Genomic DNA, 27069 nt, shown 5'->3' with positions numbered 1-27069 from the left:
CCCCCCCCAGGCCAGCAAACCTGAGCAGAACAACCATAAAGTTGGCAACCTACTACAACAAGTACAACAACTACCAAACTGGGAGAATGGACAAGTCTAACTACAACTGCAGTGGCCCCCAGAACAAAACACTGAAATAAAGAACTGAACACTGGACACTGAAAGAGCTGTAAAAAATCAACTTTTTAAAGAAACACAAGTCAGAGCAGAGCTCAACTTGCAGTACACATTTGCAAAAGGCAATGCAACGATTTGCTGGCTGGAGCAGGCTTTTATTTCAATTACCTATATACTTGCGTATAAGCCGAGGAGAGCTTTTTCAGTGTGAAAAAAGGTGCTGAAAAACTAGGCTTATACCCAAGTATATAGGGAGCTTTTGAATTCTGTTCCCTGCAAGCCATTCAAGCTTGTTGAACGCAATGTGGGCCCTACTCCCATTTGGAGGCTAAATTTAAATTTTGAGATTAAGCTGTTAATTCAAAAACGTTATTTTAGTGAGCTTTTATTTTGAACTGGCACTTTCTGCAAACTACTTTGTGTCTTCAAAATATCTACAGGTGAATCATCTCATCAACACATTGCAAAGGAATTTACAACTTGCATGTGCAGTTAAACAGTTTGGTATAAATTTAGCTGAAGGCTTCAGCTTGAAATGCTACAAATTAACTGTGTTTGATTTTAAAACATATCATTTCCCTTTGCATTTTGTGAGAGGTGGAAACTGTTTGGATTGTGTTCTCTGATTTTGGTTCAACCAGCCTTGTTTGCAGAAACAGCTGCTGCATGTACACAAACCCTCTGTGAATCCTGCTTGGATAAACAGGGAGTACCTGTCATTTCATGAAGAGAAGTATCCAAGGGGGGGGGGGGAAGAGAGAGAGAGAGAGGCTATAGGCTTAACATGGAGAAAATTATTGGGTTCCAGCCCATAAATGTTACATTGTCAAGCCAGGCCATGTGTGCCATACAGTGTAATGCCAGGTACCGGATATATTTCACCCACAGCCCTCCTCAGGACCTAGCTAAACACAAGAAGTGTTGCACAGCACAGAGACGGACTGCCTGGAAAAAAAGGTGCAGCAACCAGACTCTCATGGCTCTTTAAAGACTAACACATTGTGAGAAACTTTCAATGAGGTGGAGCATGAAAGGCCGCATTCTGTTGCCTGCATTCATTTGCCGCTGGTGCAGCAGCCAAAGCCGGTGGTGAAGTGGCATCAGCCAGGGAATCCAACAAGCCCTGCCTGAAAGAAACTGCTGTGGCCAACAGGCTTTGGGGAGGGGAGGGGGCTGTGGCAGCCACACAGTCCCACCCCTCCCTCTGCCAAAGTCCCAAATTCAGCAATGAGCTTGAACCACAAGGGGAACTGCAATACGCCCCAGCACCACAGCCAGCTCCACAGCGTTATCCAGCCTCCCAAAGTATTCCTCACCATGTGCAATTGCACAGACACACATCCAGTGCCTGCCTCTGCTGTGCACAAAACCTGTGCGCATTTCTGAAAAGCCTGCTCCCGCCCCTGACCTTGCCTTACCCTGACCCCACTTCCATTTGACTGTCTCCCAAGGCAGTGTTGGCATGCAGGGGGGCCAGGGAGTGTGCATGCATTTTGGCTTCACCAATCCTTTAATTCTCCTTGTGCTACTTACCGAGGGTGGCAGGCAGGAGAGGAGACGTGCATTTGAATTAGTGGGCTAATAGTCTCCAACTCACCTAACTTGGCAGGCCTCCTCCACCCCCAACCTTCAGCATTCCGCACATATTGTGCCCCTCATATAAGTGTTGGGCTTTTCTCTCTCGTGCAGACTGCTGGCCAGTTGCACCATTTACACACTTAGGTAAGCAGGCATGTTTGGTGAACTGGCCAGCAGCTTTCCACAGAGCTCAGGGCCAAGTCAGGCCTCCTCTCCCCTTATGGTGGCCAACTCCATGTTGGGCAATCCCTGGAAATCTGGGGAAGGACCCTGGGGAGGGCCTGGTTTTGGAGGAGGAATTCAGCAGGGAGAGAATACCTTAATATAGGCCCTTCTGGTCCACATTTGGATTGGTTTCCCCTCAGTTGCTCATGGGCTGGATAAGAGTCTAGGGCCTAGTCTGTACACATGAGATAATGCACTTTCAATGCACTTTAGAATTAGATTTTCCTGTTCTGCACAGGAAAATCCAGCCGTGAAAGCACATTGAAAGTGCATTATCTATTGTATGCAGACTAGGCCCTGGACAAGCCAGTTACAATACAGGGGCTATATGTTTGACATGTCTGATCCAGCCAGCTTTCTCATTCAATCTCATATCATTCTTTACCTTACTAAGTCTCACCTGTTTGTAACAAAGAACCAGTGCACATTTACTGCACCTGGAAAAATGTGTGTTTTAAATCACATGTTTACCCATACATACACTGAATGTAACATGAAAATTACTCAGCACATGTATAAAGGTATGCTGTATGTGAATTTGCTGTAACTTGTGAATAGAGCCTGAAGGGAAAGGGAGCACTAAAGTAAACATAGTTCTCAATATTTTTGTAGGCTGCTAAGTCTCAACTGCTTAGCTTCCAAGATCTGATGAGGTCAGGTTAAATCATGCTGCCTTCCCTCCCCTCTGAGCAGGTACACATAGCTTCAAACATTCAGTAATTTCATGAGTTTTTTTTTAATTGCTTGTTCTTATTCTTTAGGATAGTAACCCAGTTGCTATAGGATACTGTATACTCTTCAGGGTAAGTTGGCTTAAATATGTATATAGGCTTTTAGTGTGACATAACATTACAGATGTGTCATGTTTTTAAAATCCAAACCAACTTTTTGCTATGATGTTTTTTTTTAAGAATTAGAGAAAATTAAATATACAGAAGTATTTCAAAATGCCTTATTTGGGCGACCACTTGACTTTTAAAACAAGGAATGCTTTCCTTTTCAGGACAACTTGTAAGCTGTGGAAAGTTCTTCAGAAAACTCCAAGGCACTGAAAAAATTATCCCACTTTCCCATTCATGTTGCTTCCAGTTTGACAATCCAGGGGATCTGGAACCAGATTGGCGCGGCTTTCTTCTGATGTAGACTTTAGCCAGTGATCATTCTAGACCTTAATTTCTTGTTTTTCAGGAGGTAGGGTTGCCATGGCCTCGAGGTAGATAAATTACATGATAACTAATATCCCATTTAAGGGACAGGACTTCTTTTTTTTCTCCAGGCAGTTGGCAACTCTACCCAGGAATTACTTCACTTGATCAGTGCAAACATAAGCTCTGTGAACATTGAGCAGAGCCTAACAAATCAAAATGACTGTGCAAATTGCAAGCATTGCTATGAAAATGTAGTGGCATTTCTAAAGTATACTATGAATGTGGGAAATCTCCTTTGACCAAATTCATAATTAAAACAAACCCATCTATACTGAAATTGCCCACTTTACATTCAACTCCTATATCATCATTCAGTTTCAAGTAATGCACATTTCTCTGTGGAACAATGTTGTACTTGGAAAGAACCACCATGACGGTTATGTGGAAAATATTTTTTATTATAAAACATACAGTATACCGATCTTATTATATAAAACACAGTAGAAATATCAGAGTCTTGTAAAGACCAATAATTTATACACTGAGACACAGGTCATTGTTATTATTCCAGTCTCATAGTCTGATTGGGAAAATATATATATATATATATATACAGAATGACTGAAATCTCCTAGGGATTCCCTAGTTGTGAGGCATTTGCATTGTTACAGTAATTATTGCTAGGTTGTCCTGGAATTAAATTGGAGGGTTTTCTAAAACTGCTAATTGAAGTATTGATCTGGGAGAGCTGAAAGAACGAAAACCAAGAAGTGAGAAATTCAGTTCTGTGAAGATTTGGCAATGTTACAGAAGGTAGTACAGGGCATTAAAGAAATAGTTTGAATCCAGCAATGACCAAAAGTAAATTTAAAACAACTCTTTGTTATTTTTAATACCATTTGGTATGTTTTAAGGTGCTTGTTGCATTAAGGGATCAATTTGGACTATTAACGGGCAGAGGGTTTTAGGCTATAGATTGAGGCAAAATGAACTGGGATAAGGATCTGAATTTGCTTATAAAGTTTTTCAAGGAACACCAAGGAAAATGTATATGACTATTTCCCAGAATTCCTGTTCATGGGTGACACTGGATCTGAGGGTTTTAGGTATTACAAGGTAGGAAAAAATGAACTTGACCAATTGGTACTAAGTACTATTGCATTAACATCAATCAAGCAGATTTAGGCTGGATATAGTTGAGGATGTTACAAAATTGTGATCACTAAACTGAATTCTCCTCCTCTGCCCTATAATTTTAAGGAATACTTATCCCATTGCAATAAACTCATTGTAACTCTCTCCATCCCTGACAGTGGCAACGAACAATGTGGTATGAGTATGATGAAATTCACAATGCAATGACAACATGTCACTGGATGAGTAGTCACACATGTTATGGAAGAGATGGAGAATTGGACATGTTTATATCATTGTAATACAATATGATGATCCAGCCTTAAGGATATAGAGAGCCATCCAGCTATTTCCAGTTCCCATTGATTCTGGTGATCAACTCACTGACTGACTGAAATCTAAAAATACTTAATATTACCCAGATTGTGTTCTTATTTTCTTTCAATTATCAGAATCAGAATCATAATACCTTTATTGGCATTTCAATTATCTATCCATCAAATTTCGTTTTCTTTTTCAAATTCACAAGGTGATTTTGAAACACTGACAAACACTTAATTTTTTTTCAGCTCTAGTCTCAGCCCACATGGGACAGTTGAGAAGTGTTCTCAGGCATGACATCTGCTGGATCGGTACTTCACAAGAGGTAAAGCATGCCACCGATGGTGCAACCCTCTTTTTCTCCCCTTAGTACAACTGATTCCATGCAGCAATTATATTTTTCTAGCTGTGCTCACTTGGCAGGATCTTTGGATATTTGTGTATTCAAAGGCATTTGTTTGAACCTTAGAATATGTGTACGTAGGTTGCTTTTGAATCGCTGCCAAGTATATTTTTAGCAGTGCATTTGTAGAAGCCTGCATCCCTTTGTGTAGCTTGTTGGATGATTAATGAGCCCTGAGGGTGAAGGAATTTGTTTCCATACAGACGGGACTGAGCTCCTGTTGTCAGATGTGATTTGTCTGGGAGTTCCCATGTTATTTCTGCTTTAGGAATCCCAATGGCCATACAGTTCAGCTTCACAGTATTGCCAGGCCTTGCGTAGACGACAGGAGCTGGTTCACTTGTGATGCGGGGAGGGTAGGCAATCACAATCACAGGAACATTCATAACTGAAGAGCCATACTCAGTTGCAACCTTGCACAGATAAGTACCTCTGTCAAATACAGATGCTTCGCGAACGGTGATAGTGCCATTCTCCAACAGGGAGAATCGCCCAATGGTCTGAGGACTATCTAATACCATCCCATTGGGCAGAGTCCAGGTTATGCGAGCCCGTTGACCAGGCTGGGTTATGCAGTGAAGCTGCAGGGTCTCCCCATTGATAATGCTCACCAGATTGTTATAGTGGTTGCTGATTTCTGGCTTAAGGCCCACTTTGAGGATAACCACTCGCTCAGCAGAACCCCCCGAATTCCTAGCCATGCAGCGATAAGTGCCAGCATCTGTTCCAGAAAGGGCACTGATGTGAAGTGTCCCATCTCTCTTATGGTAAAATCTATGCAAGTGACTGGCCCTTTGAAGTTCTGTGTCATTGGGAAGGATCCACACCATGCTAGGCTGAGGATTTCCATGTACTGAACAGTTCAGATTGATGCTGTGCCCTGCAGTGGCAGTGATCTTTTCATTGACTGGGTCCCTGAAGGTGGGCTTTTCCACATGGTCCATGACTTGTAGCTGCAAAATCAGCCTAGCCTCCCCACCTTCATTTCTGCCAATGCACACCAGCTGCACTGAGTCAGTCTGTCTTACTCCCCGAATGTCTAATGTGCCATTACGGTGCACAGTGATTCTATTCCCATAATAGGGAGCAGGAAGGATCACTCCTTCTGGAAAGGCCCACATAACCCGTGGAGATGGGATGCCTTCTGCCTTGCAGTCAACCAGTTTACGGCTGTCTTTAACAGCTGTTTCTCTGACTGAGGTGATGGTGCTGGGATACCCATTGATTCTGGGTGGCTGGACATTGATGTGTATCAAGACAATTTTCCTGTCTTCCCCGGCACTGTTCCGAGCAATACATGTATAGTTGCCACTGTCGGATCTTTGGGCTTTCTGAATGAGAAGTGTCCCATCTCTGTACACTTGATACTTATCGGACAGAAGTGGGATGGGTCTGTTGCTTGGAGACAACCAGGTAACTTTAGGTGTGGGGTCACCTTTGGCTTCGCATCCTACAGATACCACATCCCCATATGGGACCTTGATAGCTGTAAAGGTTTTGTTCTTAATACTGGCAGGCTCAGCCACTACTTTGACTCGTACTTTCATCTCATCTTTGCCAATCTGGTTCTCAGCATAACAGGTGTAGTCCCCCTCTTCCCTCAGTCCCACTTCATTGAAGTACAATGTTCCATTGTTGAATACCACATATCTCTTTGCTCGGCTTCCGCTGTCATCAGACTGCATCAAAGTGTTGACCATGCTGCCATCTGGGAGGCTCCAGGAGATCTCGGGGTTTGGCAGACCTGTGGCTACACAGTCAACTTTCAGGTCCCCACCGTACATCACTTTATGGTTATTCACATTCTTGTGTTCTATTTTTGCGGGTTTCATCATCACATTCACTTTGAGGACCACGTAGTCATCTCCAATCTTATTGCGGGCCACACAGAGATAGTCTCCTGAATCTTTGTCAGTGACGGAATGGACAACCAAAGTCCCATTGCCAAACACCTTGATTCTGCTGTCCAAACTAATTTAGGAAGACAGGAAACAAAACACATGTTGTTAGTTTATGTTCATAATTCACCATGATTTGAGCCAGAAAGCAAAACATAATTATCTTCATTGGAAAGCAAACAATTCCATCCTGAAATAGACTCTACTCTAATGGGAAGATGCTTTTATTTACTTTATGCTCCTGAAGATCTAGTTCTGATTTATGCTATGTCTTAAAAAATTGGAAATGTAAAAAAACTTGTTTATAAACAACATGTCTAAATTTAAAGCAAATTTATGTGTGGATTCACATGTTTACAAAATGAACAGGATATTGACAATAAATTCCATATGACTAGATATACACATTTATTAAATAAAGACATCTTGCTCAAAGAAGAGTCACATTGCTGTGACTTTAACTGGTAAAAATAACTACACACACATACACACACAGCTATATTCATTCACACTGGATGTTGAGATATCCGAGACGATGGTTCGTGTTCCACAAATATAACAATAATATAATATTTAGCATATATTACTAAACTATTGAACATATAATCCTGCTGCAGGAGTAAAATGCATGACCGAACTATTTTAAATTGTTATAGACATCTAATAACATTGTTGTTGTTAGTTGCGAAGTTGTGTCCATCGCGACCCCATGAACAATGCTCCTCCAGGCCTTCCTGTCCTCTACCATTCCCCGGAGTCCATTTCAGTGACTCCAGCCAGCCACCTCATTCTCTGTCGTCCCCTTCTTCTTTTGCCCTCAATCGCTCCCAGCATTAGGCTCTTCTCCAGGGAGTCCCTCCTTCTCATGAGGTGGCCAAAGTATTTGAGTTTCATCTTCAGGATCTTCTAAGTAGCAGTCAGGGCTGATCTCCTCTAGGACTGACCGGTTTGTTCACCTTGCAGTCCAAGGGACTCACAAGAGTCTTCTCCAGCATCAGAGTTCAAAAGCCTCAATTCTTTGATGCTCGGCCTTCTTTATGGTCCAACTTTTATAGCCATACATTGCAACTGGGAAGACCATAGCCTTGACTAGTCGTACTAATATCATAATGTAGGCTTATGATGCTTATATGGCAAATTAGATGTTTGCTTGAATGCTGACCCTGAAGGAGTCACTGAGCCTCTAGTTTCCCAATCTGTTACTGCTCCATTTTAAAAAAAAATTTCTGGGAGAACAGACACACTGTTGCTTCCATTCTCTCAAACAGATTAGGAGTTGCTTTATGCCAACTCTATCTGAGTAATATCCATCTACTCTGAGTGATATCTGACACCACTGGAGAAGGACTACTGGCCTAACACGCAGTCTCTGCTGTATACATCTAATGGAGCTTCTTAGGGCACTCAAAGGGAAACCTGTACATAGTGATTTATATTTATCACCTCTTCCCCCTTCACATAGGCTGTTGTCCCCTAAAATATCATAAGAAACAAAGCAAAATTAATGCAGCAGATAATGTGTAATCAGTTCAAAGTGGCATTAATTGGCAACAGTTTTTGAAGGTTAGGCAAAGTGCCCTATCCAGGCACTTGAGATCCTTTCAACTGGAGATGTCAGGAACTAAGCTTAAATCTTTTGCCTGGAAAGCATGTGCTCCATCAAAAAGCAAAGATGGAGAACCCACTACCTCAGGAGGTGGTGGGTTTTCCATCTTTGGAAATTTTTAAAAAGAGGCTAGATTGTTATCTGATGGAGACGCTGATTCTGTGAAGGCAAAGGGGCGGCAGGTTACAGTAGATGAGCGATTGGGATGTAAGTGTCCTGCATAGTGCAGGGGGTTGGACTAGATGACCCATGAAGTCCCTTCATGATTCTATGATATCAAAAAAACAGTGGCCCATTATTTCACAATGAGCAACAAGCAGCAATTCTTCCTGAAAAACGTACGTGAGGAATGGAGCAATGAACACACTGCAGCTGAATGCCAAGATCAATGCCACAAAACCACTGTCACAATATCAAGATGCAGTGAGCAATGGCTTTTGCATTGGCTAGAGAGGGAACAGTAATTTTGCTGCTCTGAACTTGTTTTTGCACAGGGCTTAGGTCCAATCCAAGTTCCAGCATGAAGACACTGTACTGCTCTGCAGCAGTGCTAGGATTCTGCAACTCAAACCTATTAGGTTCCTCCCGAAGAAATTGTCTCATAGGGTCAAAATTGCTAACTAACTTAAAAAGAATTGCAGTCTAAAGGGTGGTATAAGGTATTATAGGGTTGCCACAGAAAAGGTTACCGTTAGTGACAGCTCATGATGAATATCATGGGCTGGGAAACTCATATGATGGTCTCACATCGAACACTGAATTTCTCTGCATGTTAATAGGAAAGGGGCAAAACATGGGAGCTGGTTTTCATGGAAGCACTCCATCTTCCACAACTTTTAGTTCTACCCTACATTTACAGTAAATTCCTACAAAACTGAGTAAGCATTTCACCTCTTTCTAAAAGTAAGATTATGGTGAGGATAAGGGGTGAGGTAGAGAACCACATATGGTGCCCTGAGCTCCTTGGAGAAAGGGCAAGACAAAATCATACACAAAGATTTATAGGATTAGACTTCTTGTGTTCATACTTTTGGAATGCTGCATGGAAAAACCTGAAATGCCAAATAAAGGATTAAACTGTTGCTGGAGGTAGTCAGATATGACATGTAATCAAGAGACAGTATTATGAACGGGTTATTATTTCCAACCACAGAGCATGAAACTGGAATGTGACGGTGTGATAACCTGCAAATTATCCTATCATCAAAACCAACAGCAGACATTTTACCTGTGTACAGAATCCACCATTCTTTTGGATGGCAGCCTCCAGAGTATCCGTGGCCAGGGGTCTCCTGATGCACTGCAGTCCAATCGCAGGGTGCCACCATATGTCACATCAGTTCTTTGAGGAGAACTCCCAGTGATTCTGGCATTTGTGGATTGCTTCTTGACATGCAACCATACCGATCTCCTGGCAGCCCCTACCATATTAGCCGCAATACATTCATAGCTCCCACTGTCTTTAGGTGAAACATTGCGTATGTAAAGGGTTCCATTTGGAAAAACAAACAGATTCCCATGAACAAACTGGGAAGTCCGAATCTGGGTACCATCAAAAAGCACCCAACGAATGCTTGGTAAAGGTGCTGCTTTGGCACTACAGTGAATGTTGATGTTCTGTCCCACATTAAGGGAAATGTTTTGCTGTTTGTCCTGCTGGATAATAGGTGGCAAGGCAGCTATGTGAAGTCTCACAGCAGTGCTGTCTGCCCCTGCAGCATTGCTGGCGATGCATTTGTAAATTCCCCGGTCTGAGAAGTTAGTATCTTTGAGGGACAAAGTTCGGTTCTCATACAGCATCACTCTTCCCTCTGTAGTACTCACAGTTTGCAATATTTTCCTGTCAGGGAAAATCCAAGAAATGTGTGGACTTGGAATTCCAGTGGCTTGGCAATCCATAGTAACCTTTTCTCCAAAATAAACAGTCACATCTCTAAAACGGGAACCTAATATTTTGGGCTGCTGGGCTAGGACTGTCAACAGAACAATCATTTTATCGACACCGTGCAGGTTCTGAGCCATGCATAAATACTGTCCACGGTCCTGAAGGTGAACTTTGTGGATAATGAATGTACCGTTTTTCAAGATTTCGAAGCGTTGTATCCTTGTATTAGCTGTCATTAGAGCCCCTAGAAGATTCAGCAGACAGAAAATAAGATATGTTGTTACTCTTAAAAAATGCTGGATACTGCAATAACACCTCTACTAATACTTTAATAGAATGAGACTCTGAATGTTATTGGGCCACCGTACATATATCAAATGATGCATCTAGCATATCTTAGATGAGCATCACTGTATCCATTTGGATGGAACATTGTCATTCGCTACTTGGATGTCCAGATCACTCTTGCTAGATCAACGTGATCTTTATTTCAAGATAGTGGTTGTATTAGTCTGTTGTAGCAAAGAAAAAGGGAAAGCAAATGACACCTTGATTTCTTTAGAATTAAAGGTGCCTCTCTTAAGCTCTGCTTTAGTTAGATCACTGGGAAATAATACTCTAGAATAAATACAAGTACAGTCAGAGGTTAGAAACAAAATGACTAAATCAACCGTAATAATGGGACTATGACTGGGTAAACTGGTTGAGCTAGGAGGTATGTGAAAGCGAAGTATATAATCTGAGTAAGCAAAGTATATAATTTTGGGGGGAAATGCAAGCTCTTCCACTCTTTTGTGTCTGTGTCAACCTTTAAAGCTCTTACCTGTGGAGATTTTTGTCCAAGTAATGAATGGTTTGGGTTCTCCTGTGGCATCACATGGAATAACAGCATCTGATTCAGCAAGAATGGATAAACCATTAAATCCTTTTGTTAAAATCTTAGGCCTTGTCCCCTGTGCACTGGGATCTGTGGAAGGCTGAACTATGCTGGAATTAAATGTCTTTCCTCCCAGCTTAAGGACAGATGGCACTTGTGGATTGTTGGTAGGGATGCTCTGGGAGAACTGTAAGGTTGAAGCCATTGGAGGTTTAACACTTGGAGGTATGAATGCAGGAGGGATAGTTACAGCTGGTGGTGCAGTACTTAAGGCCAGAGGAGGGATTGGAATTGCTGTGTCTTTTATAGGAGTGCTCTGTGTAATAATACTGGTTGGCAAGATAAATTTCTTCTCAGTTGAGCTTGCTGGGGCAAGCAGATTGGTCATCATGGGTTTAGAATTAACATCCAAGTATTGGACTACTTTGGTTCTGTTGATGAGGAGGGGCATCATAGGCTTGGGGAAATAAGGTATAGCTTGAGTTATCCTTCCATGCTTGTCCTTGGTATTGGAAAGATAATTATTGACAAAACCTCTGGATGGAATGTTGTATCTGGTTTCACCTTGACTGCCAAATCTGCTTGGAAGGTTTGACTTCAGTCTGTACAGTGGAGCTGCTGTTGTTGTTGTAAGAAAGGTCTCTGTGTGAGGAGTAGAGACTCTTCTGTCTTGCATGGTATGAGCAGCATAGGCAGTTATTTCTGGCTTATTGGTATAATGAAGGGGAGGCTGATGAGTTCCAAAATGATGAAACAGACCTGGTGCAATGAGATATGGGGGCCTCACTGTGCCTCTCACAAGAGGAAATTTTGGTGGTGAAAAAGGTGGCTGATTAAAAACTGGCTTAACTCCCATTGGTTGGTGGAGAATGTTTGGATTCAGAGCTAAGCTGTTGAAAGTTCTGCTCCCAGATGACTTTTTCAATGGCACTTGCTTTTGTTGTGTGGCTATTCTGTTCTGGTTTGAATGGATGAAGAAAAGTTCATTCTGCCTTAAGCCATCTTTGGCTTGTGTGTTGTTGGCACTAGATCCTTTAAGGTCAGGTGATATGGCTTGACTAGGTGTATAATTTTCCTTGGTAGAAAACTGGTCAAACCAATTAGGAGTGCTAGATTCTAATGGTGAGAGAGTGATCGCCAGGGGGGCGGAAGTCTGATCATGATGGTCTTGCAACTGAGTTATTGTTTCCTTTGTGTGACTTGAAGGTGTTATTACTTGCAAAAGGCTGATAGTTTGTTTAGTTACTGGGGATGCTAAAAGATCATAAAATATTGTACCATGGTGGGGTGAAATCTCCATTTCTCTTTGGTTCGAAAATGGTGTGACTGTCACCATTGTTAGTAAGCCTGAAGGTTTCTGCAGTTCATCAACAGGATCTACAAAATGTACTGCTGTGCTCCCGACAGTAGTCCTATGTGGTACAATGTCTGTCCTTGACTGAGGCACTTTTGGCATGACTCTGTTCTCTGGAGATGATGAAACTACAGATTCTTCAGATTCTGGAATAGAGGAAACTGATATTGGGCTAGTGAAACTTGCAAGAGGTGTGTGTGTATCCCTGTCTTCATAGCTTGTTGTAACCATATTTCCTTCAAAGGTTTTGATGAATTCATTGCCTATTGATGTCATTAGCTTATGCCCAGAGTTAGGATATGAAAATGGTTCTGGATTGGTGGCAGTAGTCAACACATCATGTAGTATCTCCTTATGAATTTTCTGTTCTTTGGCAGCATTAGAAGTCATTGCAAGTGTTCTAGGTTGCGAAGGACTACGGCTGAGGACAGAAACTGTTTGCTGGTCATGGACTTTGATGGATTTTTGTAAAGCAGTAGCACTTGTAGTTAATGAAGAATTCTCTTCCAAAGGTTTATGTTCATTTGCAGCTTCTACTTCAGCATCAGATTTATGATGACTCCTATAAATGTACCTTTGCAAACTTTGAGTTGCAGCTTCTGTTTTAGATTTATTTTGAATGTAAGGCTTAGCCCCCCTGGGAGAAACAGTAGGAAGAATAGGTCTTGGTCTTCTGAACCTGTTTGGCCTTAATCTCCTTCTTCCATAAGGTCTTCTTCGTGAATGCTGGGGAACCTGTGAATCAGAGGTAGCACTTTTTCTTCCATGGTCTGGAATAACTGCCACTACAGTTAACACCTTGTTAGCAGCAGGTACAGTCATTAGCCAGTCACTCCTTTTAAATGCAGCAGCAGTACTTTCCAAAGTTGAAACAGATTCTGGTATTGGAATATGCATGTTTTCAAGTGTTACTCCTTCCAACAGATGGTTTGGGTCAGAATTTTTGTTCACTTGCTGATGTTCTATGCTACCACCATTCCCAGGACCTGGATTTTTAAATGGAGAAGCAGGCATAAAAATGGTACTTGTGATTTTGGAGCTTTCAGAGACCTGATGATCTGCGAAGACATCAGCTTCAAGTGGTCTTTCTGCATAAGAGAATTTGTGCTGTGGGGTTCTCATCCCTTTGTGTGCTGTGATCAAAGTGCTCTGATTATAAGGCTGGCTGCTTATTACTTCTTCATTTGAGGGTTCTTTAGCTAAAGTATTGACTTCTGTTGGGTAATAACCTGTTGTCAAATCACTGTGTTCCCAAGCATGTGATCGTACAGCTGGGGAGACTGTGTTTTTTGCTGTGCTGGATGATCTGTGCTCTATAACAAGGTCAGTCTCAGCACTTACTACTGTAGATAATTGAAACTGATTATAATCCTGTGCATCGATAATGGGGGGAACAGTAACTGAGAGTGGTTCTGTCTCTCCCAAGTGGGATATGTCACCAGAAGACTCCTCTCCACTGACTGGAGGTTCAATAGTAGTCTTTTGTGGGGGACTGGCAATGGGAGGAGGAGGTCTTGTAGCTTTATGCATCAATGGAGTCTCTGGAGTGATCTTGAGAGAAGTGTCTGGAGCCACTGTTGTTCTAGGAAGATTTTTGCCACGAACCTTGGCCAAAATATTAGCCCAGTGCTGCGGGTTAACCTGTTTGTTTGACATATTTATTCTCCTCCGAGATTCAAATACTCTCCGTCCCTCTGCAACATTGATTTCTGGAGTCCTATCCATTCCCTTCCACAACTTCATTTTACGTTTTCCTTTTTTATTCTTTTTCACCTGGCCATGAAAAACATTGTCATTCTTTTGCTTAAAGGATATTTCATGGTTCTTCAAGTGGATTCTTTTACTTAGAATCTCATCACTTTCTCCAGCACCTGATCCCTCATCATCATCTATGATTTGAACTTTTGTTTTTAGAGAGGTCCTTGAACCAGGAAGCTTTTTAAATTTCATGCTTTTTGAGGATCTGTCAGACACCATTTTATTTACCGTTACTCTGATTGTAAATTGATCTGATCCTTGTTGGTTTATAGCCACACACCGGTAATACCCACTGTCACTGACACGGCTGTGTGGGATTAATAGGGAGCCATTGCCTAAAAGGTACACATTGGAGGAGTTAGATAAATCATTGAGAACATGGCTGTTTGGGAGTATCCAGCTTAGGTGTGCATCTGGTATGGCCATTGCACTGCAGGGCAAAATTATGGTCTCCCCCACATTTTTCTGAACTATTATTATCTCAGAGTATGCTGGCTGAATAACTGGAGGCAGCACCAACATTCTGTAGGACACTGAATCTATATCACCTCTCACTTGAGCAACACAGTGGTACACACCTGAATCAGCATAGGCTACTGATTTGATGACCAGCTGACCACTGCTAAGGACAGAAAATCTGCTGTCTTCCATTTTGAATGGAGCTTTCAATTTAGTCCCATCTGGAAGAAGCCATTTGATGGAAGGGCTTTCTGTCGCTTTCACATTACAGCTCAGCTGAGCATTTGAACCCTCTACTACACTCTGAGCTGTCTTCGTGTGTAGGTCTTGCTCTATCATAACCCAGCTGTTTCTCTGGTGTTTGTTTACTTGGGTTTGGAGGGTTTGAGAAACATGAGTAGAAAACAACAGCACAACTTTCTTCCCAGTACTCTGACGTCTATTTAACTGGATGTGTATCAGAGGTTGCATCAGCCAGGCAGGCTCAGCAAAGATCCTCCCTTTGACACCTGTGTAATAAAGTGCATCATAATCAGAGCCTTGCCTGTAATGATAGCTCAGCTTGGGTTCATGGCTGACCATGTGCTCCCTTTCTAACTTGACAGGGACTTCACTGTAGTAAGCAATTAGCTTCCACAGTTTTTCATAGTCTTCTCGGTTCATGAGGCACTCCATATCTAGGGAAATGGAGGCATTGATTTCAATTTCTTGGGGAGAGATTTGATTCCACTGGACTTTGGTAGAGTCTGTTGGTTTCTTGATCTCACAACCTAGATTCACAATGTTTCCATGTTCATCTGTTAAGTTCAGAGTAATATTCCATGGAGTGAGCTGAAATTCTTTGCTGTAAAATTCAGAGCTGTCATCATCTTCCTCTTCTTCCTCCTCATTGTGGCTGATGTTCAGTTTTAGTGGAGACTGTATGATGGGCTTTGTGCAGGAAATATCTTTCAAATGTTGAATATCGTGAGTCTGGAGTTGCTTAGGATAGGTGCATTTTGGGCAGAGTTGGCCATCCTCATAGATTTTGTCTTTTTTACATTTTAGGACACCTGGGAGACACACAAAAAAAAGAATTAAATAATCCATGGAACTTTCGCATGGAATATTTTTATCAGGAAAAATCAAATATTTTCTAGAGGCAAAATGTCCAATGTCCCAAGTAAGTTGAAGAGAAATACACTAATTCTATTGTGTTTTGAGTATATAATTGAAAACAAATGGCAATGTAAAACAAAAGAGTATGAAATATGAAAGACATTATTTACTTCATTTATACCCGACCTTTCCCAGCAATGTGGAGTGAAAGTAGCATACGTATTATTATCTTCACAATCACCCTGTGAGGTTGGTTAGGCAAAGCACGTGTGAAGGGCTCACAAGGGTAGAGTGAGAATTTGGACCTGAATCTCCCAGATCCCAGCCTGACTCTTTAACTACTGCATTACATTAGCTCTACACAAGAGCTTCCCTCTGCCCGAGCATGCAAAAAAATCCCACCCTCTTGAGTTGACCATGATGCCTGGGCAAATTTTTATTTTGTCTACATGCATTTCACACAAGTCATAGTCATAGCTCAGGGATATGGAGAGCAGTTTGTATTTATGCTGATAAGAAAATGACTGGACTCAGTCACTGACCCAAGGAAATGATATAGAAACCAGCCTTCTGTCTGGCATGGTATGTTACATAGTTTTCTGACAAATCTGCAACTCTCTTAGAGTCAGATATCAAGAAAAACAGACACCCAGATGATACATTGAAATCCAGAACTCAAAGGGAACGTGGTCCACCCTAACCAAATGTTTATGAACAAAAGGGGTTCAGGTAAGAAATCAAACTCTTATCAGAAAGCCTAGATGGGCCTTCATTAGATGCTAACCATCTTAGTATTGTCTGACACATGTCATTCAGGAATGCCTCAGATCCATGTCCTTTGTCAATCAACCTCGCCCCCCCCTCTGGAAAAAAAAGCATTTGATAAATCACAGAATCAGTTTAAATATTCTATTTCATATATGGAACTATTTTGCTGTTGTATTGTTTACTCTGTGCTAAATTATAGAAAGAATCTATAAGTTTAATCAATAAATAAACCAAAACTTGAGTGCCCATGACAAAGGAATACAAAATATATGTGCAAACTTCTGTTGGGGTAACTTTTCTAGTTTCCTTTCTAAAAGACTCTTACCTGGAGACTTTTTATTCCACTCAAGGAGCCATCTTAACCTGCAGTCACAGGACCAGGGGTTCCCATGAAGATAAATGTTCTCTAGGAGTGGCATTTTTTGAAAAAGACCCACAGGCAGTGTTCGAATAGCATTTTCAGACAAATAGAGGTGCTTTATCGTTGAGATCTTGAAATAATCAAGGACGATAAATGTGGAAAATGTGTTGGGGTGAAGTTGCTGAAGTAAATTTCCTTCCAAATGGAGAAGTCGTAGGGAAGTTAATCCATTAAAAGCATTTGGATGAATGAATTCAATTCGGTTGTGGTCCACATGCAGTCTCATTAGGCTGGAAAGCCCTTGAAGTGTCTGACCAGTTAAAACTTGCAACTTGTTGTAGCTTATTTTGAATACCTAAATGATAGAGGAAAGTAAACAGTGAGATAATATTTCAGAAAAACAGAACACAATACCGGAAATGCACTACCTCTGACTCAGAGAAAGTTCATTACACTATCAAGTTCTGTTGAAATCCAAAGGATTTAAGACAGGTGCATCCAACTTGTCCCACTGATTTCACTAAGGCTTAACCAGGGCCAGGACATTTTCAGTCTTGGCCCCTACTTGATGGAATGAGCTCCCTGAGGAGAGGCAGAGCAGCTCTAGTTCCACAGGGCCTGTAAGATGGAGCTCTTCTGCCAAGTTCTTGGTTGGGGCCAGTGTTTCTATAACATCTAATGGGCCTGCCCAACAAAAAACACTCTCACGAAAGTATTATAATCTGTAAAGATTTCCTAGTAGTGAGTCGCTAAGAAATAACACGTATCTCCTGACTATACTGCACACATGCCACATGATAAATAATGTCATTGGGTAGGGTTCATGATCAGTGTGGTACACCTGCTATTGAAACAGAATGATTGCCTTGTACCATCCTCTCATATCAGACCATATTATTTTTAATTCAAGAAGGATGTATTTGATGTGCTCCCCAGGCCTGCATTTCATACAGCTTTGTTTCTTCCCTCACATCAGCCATTAGCAGAAGCAGAATGTACCTGAATGGGACTCTGGATGGAATATATTGGTCTGAGCTGATCAGCTGAAGAAAACAAAAGGCACTTGACATTTGGAAACAGATACATTTCCTCAAAACATAAATCTGCCATTGAACCTAACTGAAATAGCCAAGGTGAGGGGGAGGCATCTTAAATTCTAAAAGAGCATTGTAAGAGAAAAGAACGTAGTACCGAATGTTCTTTTTTCTCACATATTTCAATTACTGCTATATTACCTATATACTATTAGCCCCCAATTGACCCATCTGCAAATAGCTAAATCCACAGGTCAGTGCTATTTGGACTCTAAACAGATCTTTCTTCAAAATTGGGGCAGCAGTGGTCTGGCAGCAGAAGCGTTGAGGGTGGAGGGGCTTCAGGAATTGTCATGGACACAGCATCAGAGGACTGGAACCACATGGGCTCTCCAAAGGCAGTGGCTGCAACCATGGGGGGCTGAGCCACAATACCTGTGGGGGGATTTCTTGCCTCTCTTAGCTGGCAGAGACTCGAGGGTGGAATAAACTTAAAGGGGGGGGGTGGACCCCACATGACTATGACGGATTCCCACTTGTTTTGTCTAAAAGCCAATGAAATGAAAAAGAAAAAAGAATCTGAAGCTTTCCTTGCATAAGGATCAACCCAAGTAACTTCAACCTCTTTCTCAATCTCTCCTTTAGAGCAGAAGGAAGTTGTATGGAAGGGTCTGGGACCCTGGCACTATATGTCCAGATAAGGAACAGGTCAAATCCTCTACCCTGTCTCTATCTGTATGTTTTCTCTAGAGTAAATCATATTTAATTCAATGGGGCTTACTTACAAGGCAATTCTATGCCCACATACATGGGGTTCTGAAAGGGATGCAGAAGTGATGCTAAAACACATGAAAACAATGGCTGCCAAAATCCTACAGTCATGTGACAACAAATCAATGGATCACCGAACCAAGTACATTTGAACTAATGGATTCCCAAACAAAAAGGTTGGGAACTAATGAAGTAGAAAACTATAACTGTTATTCTAAAGGAAACACATTGACTCTACCTGTAAAGATGACAGATCTTTTAAGGCCCCATTAGGTATATTTTGGATGTCATTCCCATGGATCATGAGAAGTTCTAGTTTCATAAGTCCTGCAAATGAGTTTTCAGCTATAGTCTGTATACTGTTAAACCTGGGAAGAAAATACATTTAGTTACGTTTTGTAATGAATAACAGCTGCATGCTGTGAAAACCTGGTATTTTAGGTAACTTTGGTTTGCTCTTAAATTATCCACTTAATTTGGCACAGTTAATGAAACATTCTAACAAGGACATGCATGATTTATGGTTATTTTCACATATGATTTCTGAAGTAAATTTTCTGCTTCTTTAGCCATTAAAAAATACTAATCACAATTTAAGTGTTTAAACTGGCAATGCCAATTAGAATAGGCAACCCCCCCCCCAATTGGATTGGGGATATTAGTGGCAAGAAGCCATGCGATGATGATATGGAGCTTGGCAAAACATTAGACCTACAAGAGTCCCAGCAAAACATGTAACATTAAATGAATAAGGATTTGTGAAGAGGGCATTTAAAAATGGATCCCAGCCAAGTCATTTCTAGAAGCAGAAAACCACAGCTACTAGCTAAATTGTTAAATTTGCAGATAGAGTATGCAATTACATATTAAATTGTTAAGATAAGTCTCTGGTGTTCCAATTACAAATGCATGGGTCTAGAAACTAGGGATATGATCTTATTAAAATGTAACAATTATTATAATTTATAATGCATGTAACAAATTAGGTCTGCACAATTTATATGCAATTATTTAATTTGAGATAGATTAATCATGTTTAAATACATCTGCAAATTACCCAAGCTGCATTACAGGTCACTCTTTCTGATACTGAAAAAAATACAATGACAGGAAACTGGACGGACAGAAACTACTAGTTTTTAAAAAATTAGTTTTTTAAAAATGGCGAATGGGACTTATCCCGGGCACGTTTGCCATCATGGGGAAGCCCTCAACGAAGAAAAGGCAGGGCAGGGACTGCAAGTCCCAACGAGCCCTGGGGCAGCGTCCGGCAGCGTAGCGGAGGACGGCTGGGGAAGGAGGGGGCCGTTTCGGCTCTTCCCAGCCTCCTCTGCCCGCGCCTTATTTGGGAAGCGGCTGAGAGGCTTCTGCCTCTTTCCCGCTTCTCTGCCACCGCGATTGCCCACCCTCTTGGGTCAAGAGGAAAGGGAGTTTTTTCTGGTACTGTGCCAGCATTTTAAGGTTAAAAAATAACAAAAGAAAATGTTTAAAAAATTACATATATATATGCATATGTTTTTGGAATATTGTTAAATCTTTATTGTCACAACTGGTGGGTTTTGGGCATGGGGGAGGAACCATTGGCAAGCAATCCCAGCCTGCGTGCTGGCATGCTTTTGTGGGGGGCCTCCGTAAGAGGCTGTGGGTAAGCGGTGCCGGGAGGCCATCACTCATGGAGGATGAGCTGGGATGGCAGATCCGCATTTCCGGGTGGCCCAGAACCCGGCAGAGGTTCATGCCTCAATGGGTTCCCAAAAGGTGGTCACCTCCCCGTTCTATCCATCAGGGTATTGGGGGCACGGGGAGCCCAGTGGGGTGTTGGAGGGCCTCGTGCATACCTGATGAAGTACCGTGTGGCTGCCTTGTGGCCAGGGGACCACAAGAGGGCTGGTTCTGTTCTCCCCCATGCTGGTCAACGCTCTATTGTTCAATAAAAAGTTGTGGCCTGTTTAATGCCATTAAGTGTTTGTTGGTTTCTTTGGCGTAAAAGTATTCCCCTGCATGGCAATTAACCAACTAGTCTCTGCCTTACCGATCTACTAAATGAAGTCTGAAGACTTCCTCCTGCCTAAACTGTCTTCCTCTAACTTAAGTGGAAGAACCACTCATTGGCTGACATTTTCTTAGAGTGGAGGGACTTTCTGTAGCAGAACCACATGAATACACCTACCTACACTCTGAAAATCAGGACTCAAAGGCACATCAGATTATGCAAGACAACATGAAGGTCTCAGATAGTGAACTACCGCTAAGCTCTAACCCAGCCTTTCTCAACTTTTTACCACTGAGAAACTCCAGAAGTGGTGCAATTGTGCAGAATATGATTGGAACACATAGCACCTCTCCTTCCGACCCCCTCCAGGCCCATCATTGGCCATTTTGGGAGAGGGGGCAAGTCGACAGGACTATATATGGTCATATCACCCACTACATGTTTAACACATTTTTAAAAATGTAATACAAATTAATTAACTGCCATACATTCAGGAAATCCTTCCAGGGCCATCAAGAAACCCCTGGGTTTCACAAAGCCCTGGTTGAGAAAGCCTGCTCTAACCGAAGACAGGTACTCCAGGATAATCAGCTGCCTCGGAGTGTAGCCAGTGGAATAGTGTTAGGTTAACAAAGGTCACATGATAAGGTAAGCACACTTTGGGTGATGTAAGGAAAATTTGTCTTGATTCTAGGACCTGGCCTTCTTGGCTTAATGGAAGCTGTGTCTGACTCTAGTGCCAGGCTTAAGTATGTGGATCCAAATGGCAGAGGCTTCTGATCTATTAGAATCGGCATAAGTCTTGATATGTTGACAGAGCAGGAAGTTCTTATGTTATGGCTCTGAAAACATTTCCTCTTACTTCCTGCCATATCAGAGCACTGGGTGTGGGAGATCCATAGACAGTCTTATACTGCCAAAAGCTAAAAGTAATTGGCTGTGACTAGATTGCTCTTTTATTTTTGTTATATGCTCCCAAGGCAGGCCTGGATATTGTCAGAGACAGAATAGTGGAAGACCAGATGAACCTGTGGTCTTTCTCAGTAAAATCCATCTTTCATTGCTAAAATTTATCTTAAATTATCATGTCATCCATAGAAGACTCCCTTTCTAAATACTGCATAACAGCCATGCCTTCACATTTTGAGAAGAGGAAATTCTTTCTTCTTAAATATATCAAGGGCATCAATTGCTCATTTCCCTGAAGTCTTTTGTGGATATAAACTAATGAATTAGGTTTCCTGGTCTGGAAAAAAAAATCAGTTGTTTTTTGGCAAAGTACCACCAATTCACAATAAATGGACTCTCAATGTTGCTATGCGCTTTCAATTTGGGGATTTCTTTTCCTTTCTGAAATAAACCATAACCTACTTCAAATGCCATCTCTTCTCAAGCAGAAAAGGAATTGAGTATTTTCTTATCATTGGAAAATACCAAAAAGAACATGAAAGTATTTTGAATGACAGCAACTGAACACTTTAATTTCCTGTGGAGTGAAAAAAACAAAAAGCCTTAGCCACCTCTGTACCACCTTTCCTAGAACACTTCATAAAATTTGCTGTAGCAGGGCCCAAAGTAGTCTTCTCCTATGCTGTCAAGCTTGAGTCATTACAGGATGACACACTAGATGAGCATCAAAATTAGCATTATAACAAAATATCATATTGTTATAGACTGGAATACTCAAAAGGGGCTGTTGAAGATAGGTATATATGCAGCATGTCATCTGAGTGATTTGTACTGTTCTATGTTTCTTGAAGACAATGGGCTTAGACTAACTGCAATTAGCAGTGTTGGTGACTAAGATGGAGCTAAAACAACAACTGACTATTGCTGAGTAGAGATTGCAGAAAAGTTATAGAGAAGAAACAGAAATATAGGAGGTGGTGGTAAGATATAGATTACTTGAAAATACTAAACTCCAATGGAGCAAACAATGTAAGTATGATAGTGAGTATAGACATGTGAAGAGAAAGAAAAGACAAAATCTAAACTCCAAAGGTCAATGTAGATATGGTAAGAACAAGAAGTGGGCATATGTTCATATAGAAGAGGGGTAGTCAAACTGCGGCCCTCGATATGTCCAAGGACTACAATTCCCATGAGCCCCTGCCAGCAAATGCTGGCAGGGGCTCATGGGAATTGAAGTCCATGGACATCTGGAGGGCCGCAGTTTGACTACCCCTGAATTATAGAATCTTAGAAGTGGCAGGTAAGACAGTATGTGCAAGTTATGGTATTTGTTGATGGCGATTCTATTGCCTGTAACAATTTTTTTTTCATTTTGAAATTGCAATGAGAAGCATGTGGGCAGAAGACAGTTGTCAGGCAAATGGAGAAAAAAATGCACATAATGAACATTCTATGTTGGCTTGTCCTTTTAATAATGGATTAAAGGCAGAAGTGAGAGAGATCTGAGAGCATATAACAGTCTCATCATAAATGCTAATTGAACACAAGGATTACAGCCCTAGTTTCATTAGTATTCCTCTTTATACTAAACTTTTGATTTGTACATTAGAAGTATCAATTTGCAATTCTATTCTATAGTGATGCATAATTCTTCAACTATCTACAACATGTGGGAAGACTGCTATAGAATTATACTCAAATAATGTAAAATACTACAATAAAGTTGCCATACAAACCCCAAATTGATTCGTTCCACATGTTTCGAGATTCTTGTTGGAACAGCTACTAAGGACCGAAATGTACAATGAACTTCAGTAGGAACGTAACAGGCACATGGGTGAGGACATGTAAGTGTGATTTCTGGAAACCCCAGAGAGAGGATCAGCACCACGGATAGTGCCCCCAAATGTGGTTTCTTTAGCATCTTTTCAAATTTCTTCGTTTTGCTGTATCTATTTCATTTGCAAAAGAAAATAATATTAATTGCTATACAAACATACATACAGCACGGCAACTTAGATATGACTTAATTCAACTACACCATTAATGTAAGTGGTCATGAACATTAAGGCTAAATAATATGCACTTAACATTGTGTTAGAGAAGCTCCTGTCACTTACCGACTTAACCTCTTTGGAGTCAGTTTCCAAGTCTTTGCTTGAAAATATATCTATAACCATTTGATACTGAAATCCAGTACACATTTATTAATGAGTAAGTCCAAGTGAACTCAGTAGGATTTATTTCTAAATATACATAAGGATTTCACTGCGAATAAGCAGTTAGGTAAGGTTTTATATGTGTAGTACAATGATAGGAAACAATAAAGCAGATACTTAGTTGTATAGATATGCATCTTCTTTTTTGTTTTAATCACTGTGTTATGGCTATAGTCACATATAAAAATTACCTCTTTTCTGGTTGTTTACAGTACAATCCTATGATAAAAGTGTGACCTCTCCCAATAACCCCCAATTAAGCACCAAAACACATCACATAATGAACATTAATGTTTCCAAGTAACAATCTATCTCATAGTGCCTAAACCTTCTTTGCCTATTGCATAGTGTCCAAACATTTTCACCACTTCTTGGCCAGAGTCAAAATAACTATTGTAATTTTCTGTCTCTTATTAATACTCATAAGGAAAAAATACACACTTTCCATGCATTTGAAGAAGTTCCGTATCTCTTGAGTTGTAGGGTAGGAATTCAGTCTGCTTATTTTCAGAGATTCAAATATATCTTAACCAGTAGTAGCTCTCTAATAGGCCCATTATGCACGGCCGCCGAAACGGCGATTTCGGGTCACATGGAAAACGTGGAGGGGGAAGACGCGACGCATACCGGTTATACACGAGGCGGGGCGCGACGGCGGCAAAACCCAGAGTAACCGATTATGCACGCGCCGATCTGGGCGCCGCTTCTGGTTGCGCCCCGGTCACCCGGAAGCTGCACTTTCTTCCGCGTTTCACTGATGCGGCTTTTTCGGCGGCATGCACCGAAGCTGCGGCCAGTTGCAGCCGGCTCCGTGCGTTATCGGTGATTTTAGTCGCCGCCATTCCACCCCGAATGTGCGCTAAAACCCCCGTGCATAATGGGTCATATTGAAGAAGAGTCACTAAGGGTTGAGTGGTGTCTGGGACATGTCCAAATGTCCAGACACTGCTTCCAGCTCCACAGGCCAATTCAGGTGCACCCAGCAAAGCTGGGCTCACCCAGATTGGGCTGGTCCTTTGAGTTCCCAACCCCTGGAGATGGCTGTGAGGTGCAATACCAGCCTTGCGGCCAGACATTTCCAGGCCACGGAGCAGCTCGGACTGTGCAGCCCTGCCCACTGCTCCACTCGGCCAGCAGTAAGGCTGGTGGGAGTAGCAGCGAGGGCAGTGGTAGCAGTGAGGCAGCAGTGGCAGTCAGGACAAGGACCACCAGACCCAAGGCTGCCACATGCTCGCACCGCTGCCTTCATACTTTAAGGAGCAAGGAGCAGGAGGCTCTCTGTGCTTCATGGAACCGGCTTCCTCACGCACCCGCCACCTCCCAACCCCCCCAACCATTCCCCCACTAGCGTCCACTGCCTTTTAAACTGCAGCATGCTTTTTGCCTAATAATAAATAATTTTCTGTATTTCAGTTTCCAAACAGTTGGAGTGCTACAAATTAAATGAAATATTTATGTATCTGCCATCTAGCATTGCTAAGGGCATTTGCTGAAACCTGAGAATAAATGTTCTCATCAGTGAAATATTACTTCAGTCATCTAAATACTGTTCAAGACATCTAAATAAATATTCAGGATTATATTTCAAGTTGTGACATATCTACAATTGTTCTTAATTTCAATGTGAACTCAACAGATTTATCTCAGGTTCCAAAAATGCATTTAAGTGTTTAATAGAAAAAGAAGTCCCTTAATACCAATATTAAAATACAGTGGTGTAATTCTGCAAACTCTCAAGAGAAAACATTACACTGCTTGGATAAAATGTGCCTTATAAATATTTTTCATGGAAGCATACCCTTTTAAAAACTGAAGAACCATTTATTCTAATCTAAATTGTACAGGTACAATGGTTATGGTACTGAAATTGTTCAATGTAGTGCAGGGGTAGTCAAACTGCGGCGAATGCTGGCAAGGGCTCCTGGGAATTGTAGTCCATGGACATCTGGAGGGCTGCAGTTTGACTACCCCTGATGTAGTGACTGGAGTAGGATCCTAGAGATCAAATTCAGATCCTATAACCATGAGCTAATCACATTGCTTCACAACCTTAACAACCTCATTCAGCTGTGGAATGGGAGAGCAATGACTGCTTCCCTGAGGTCCTTAAAGACATCTGTGGGATAAAAATGCATAAATGGGTAGATAGAGGGAATGCAACATATCCAAAAATTGCTTCCAAAGAAACCCATAAAATATAATCTTTTAAGTATGCAGCGAAGGGAAAGAACCAGGATACACAGAAGCATCATATCAATAAAATCATCATTAAATGCTAAGATAGCTCCCATCCAGTCTACTACTACTTCTTCAGGTTGGTATATATTTCAATAAAGACCCCATAGGCTAGAAGCAGGAGGACAGCTCTGGCTCTCTCTTCCTCATTGGAACATCAGAAATAGCTCTCATGCCTCCCTCTGTGCACTGCAATGTAAGCACACTTGCAAGCATACACTGAAGTTCTCTGGCTTCAGTATAGTAGCAGTTTTGATGTCCTGCAGCATAATATTCCCCAGTCTTAAATGAGCCTAAGACAAGTTTAAGACAATTAGCCTAAGACAAGTAGCATTCGCAGCAGTCAACTAGGACAAGCCCAGAACAGGCAGGGCAGGGCTGCAGGCTCTAGGTTCAGTAACAGTGCTTGGCTGCCAGGTGGAGCCAGTCATATCATCCAGCCCTGCTTGGGACAGGGAGCAACCAAGGAGACAGTTGTTGACAGGGCTCCAGGAGACTTTTGGGTAAGAAGGTGGATAGAAGGAACAAGCCAGGAGAGGGGATTGGTAAGGTGGCCCATTTAAAGAGGATCTTCATTAGATAATAGAACATGGGCATGGAATATCCCTACCCCTACTCGATGTATAAGAGCAGAGGGTAGAGGGAAGAGAAGGTGGAAGATGAGGAGATGGAGGCAGCACAACCCCTCTCCTATCTTATCTGAGGCCCTGCAGGTCCTCCACTGCAGGAAAGGACATGGTGGAGTAAGGGCAACATGGCCTTGATGAGGGGGAGGGTCACATTTGCTCAATGGCAGGATGATAAGAATTTTGACAGGCTGTTCAGTAGGGCCTGAAGAGAGTCCCTTTGCTGTGCATAGAACTTTTTGGGATTCATCTGTTTGGTCTCCTGGGACTTGTCTTGAATCATGCTCAA

The 27069-nt window shown here is 41.8% G+C and overlaps 1 protein-coding gene across 1 annotated transcript in view; it reads right to left on the bottom strand.

Annotated features, from left to right (window-relative positions):
• Positions 1–3505: 3505 nt before the first annotated feature.
• Positions 3506–27069, bottom strand: part of MXRA5 (matrix remodeling associated 5) — a 29027-nt gene continuing 5463 nt past the window's right edge. Inside the window, exons 2-7 of the mRNA XM_077343312.1 lie at positions 23437–23652; positions 19034–19163; positions 16955–17345; positions 11139–15815; positions 9659–10559; positions 3506–6897 (exon numbers count right to left, since the gene is read on the bottom strand). Coding sequence (XP_077199427.1) covers positions 4989–6897; positions 9659–10559; positions 11139–15815; positions 16955–17345; positions 19034–19163; positions 23437–23624 — 8196 coding nt within the window. The 5' untranslated portion in view covers positions 23625–23652 and the 3' untranslated portion in view covers positions 3506–4988. The remainder of the gene's footprint in view (positions 6898–9658; positions 10560–11138; positions 15816–16954; positions 17346–19033; positions 19164–23436; positions 23653–27069) is intronic.

Source organism: Paroedura picta, chromosome 6, assembly GCF_049243985.1.
Source record: "Paroedura picta isolate Pp20150507F chromosome 6, Ppicta_v3.0, whole genome shotgun sequence".
In the NCBI taxonomy this organism is placed as follows: Eukaryota; Metazoa; Chordata; class Lepidosauria; order Squamata; family Gekkonidae; genus Paroedura; species Paroedura picta.
This window is presented reverse-complemented; position numbering and strand designations above follow the sequence as displayed.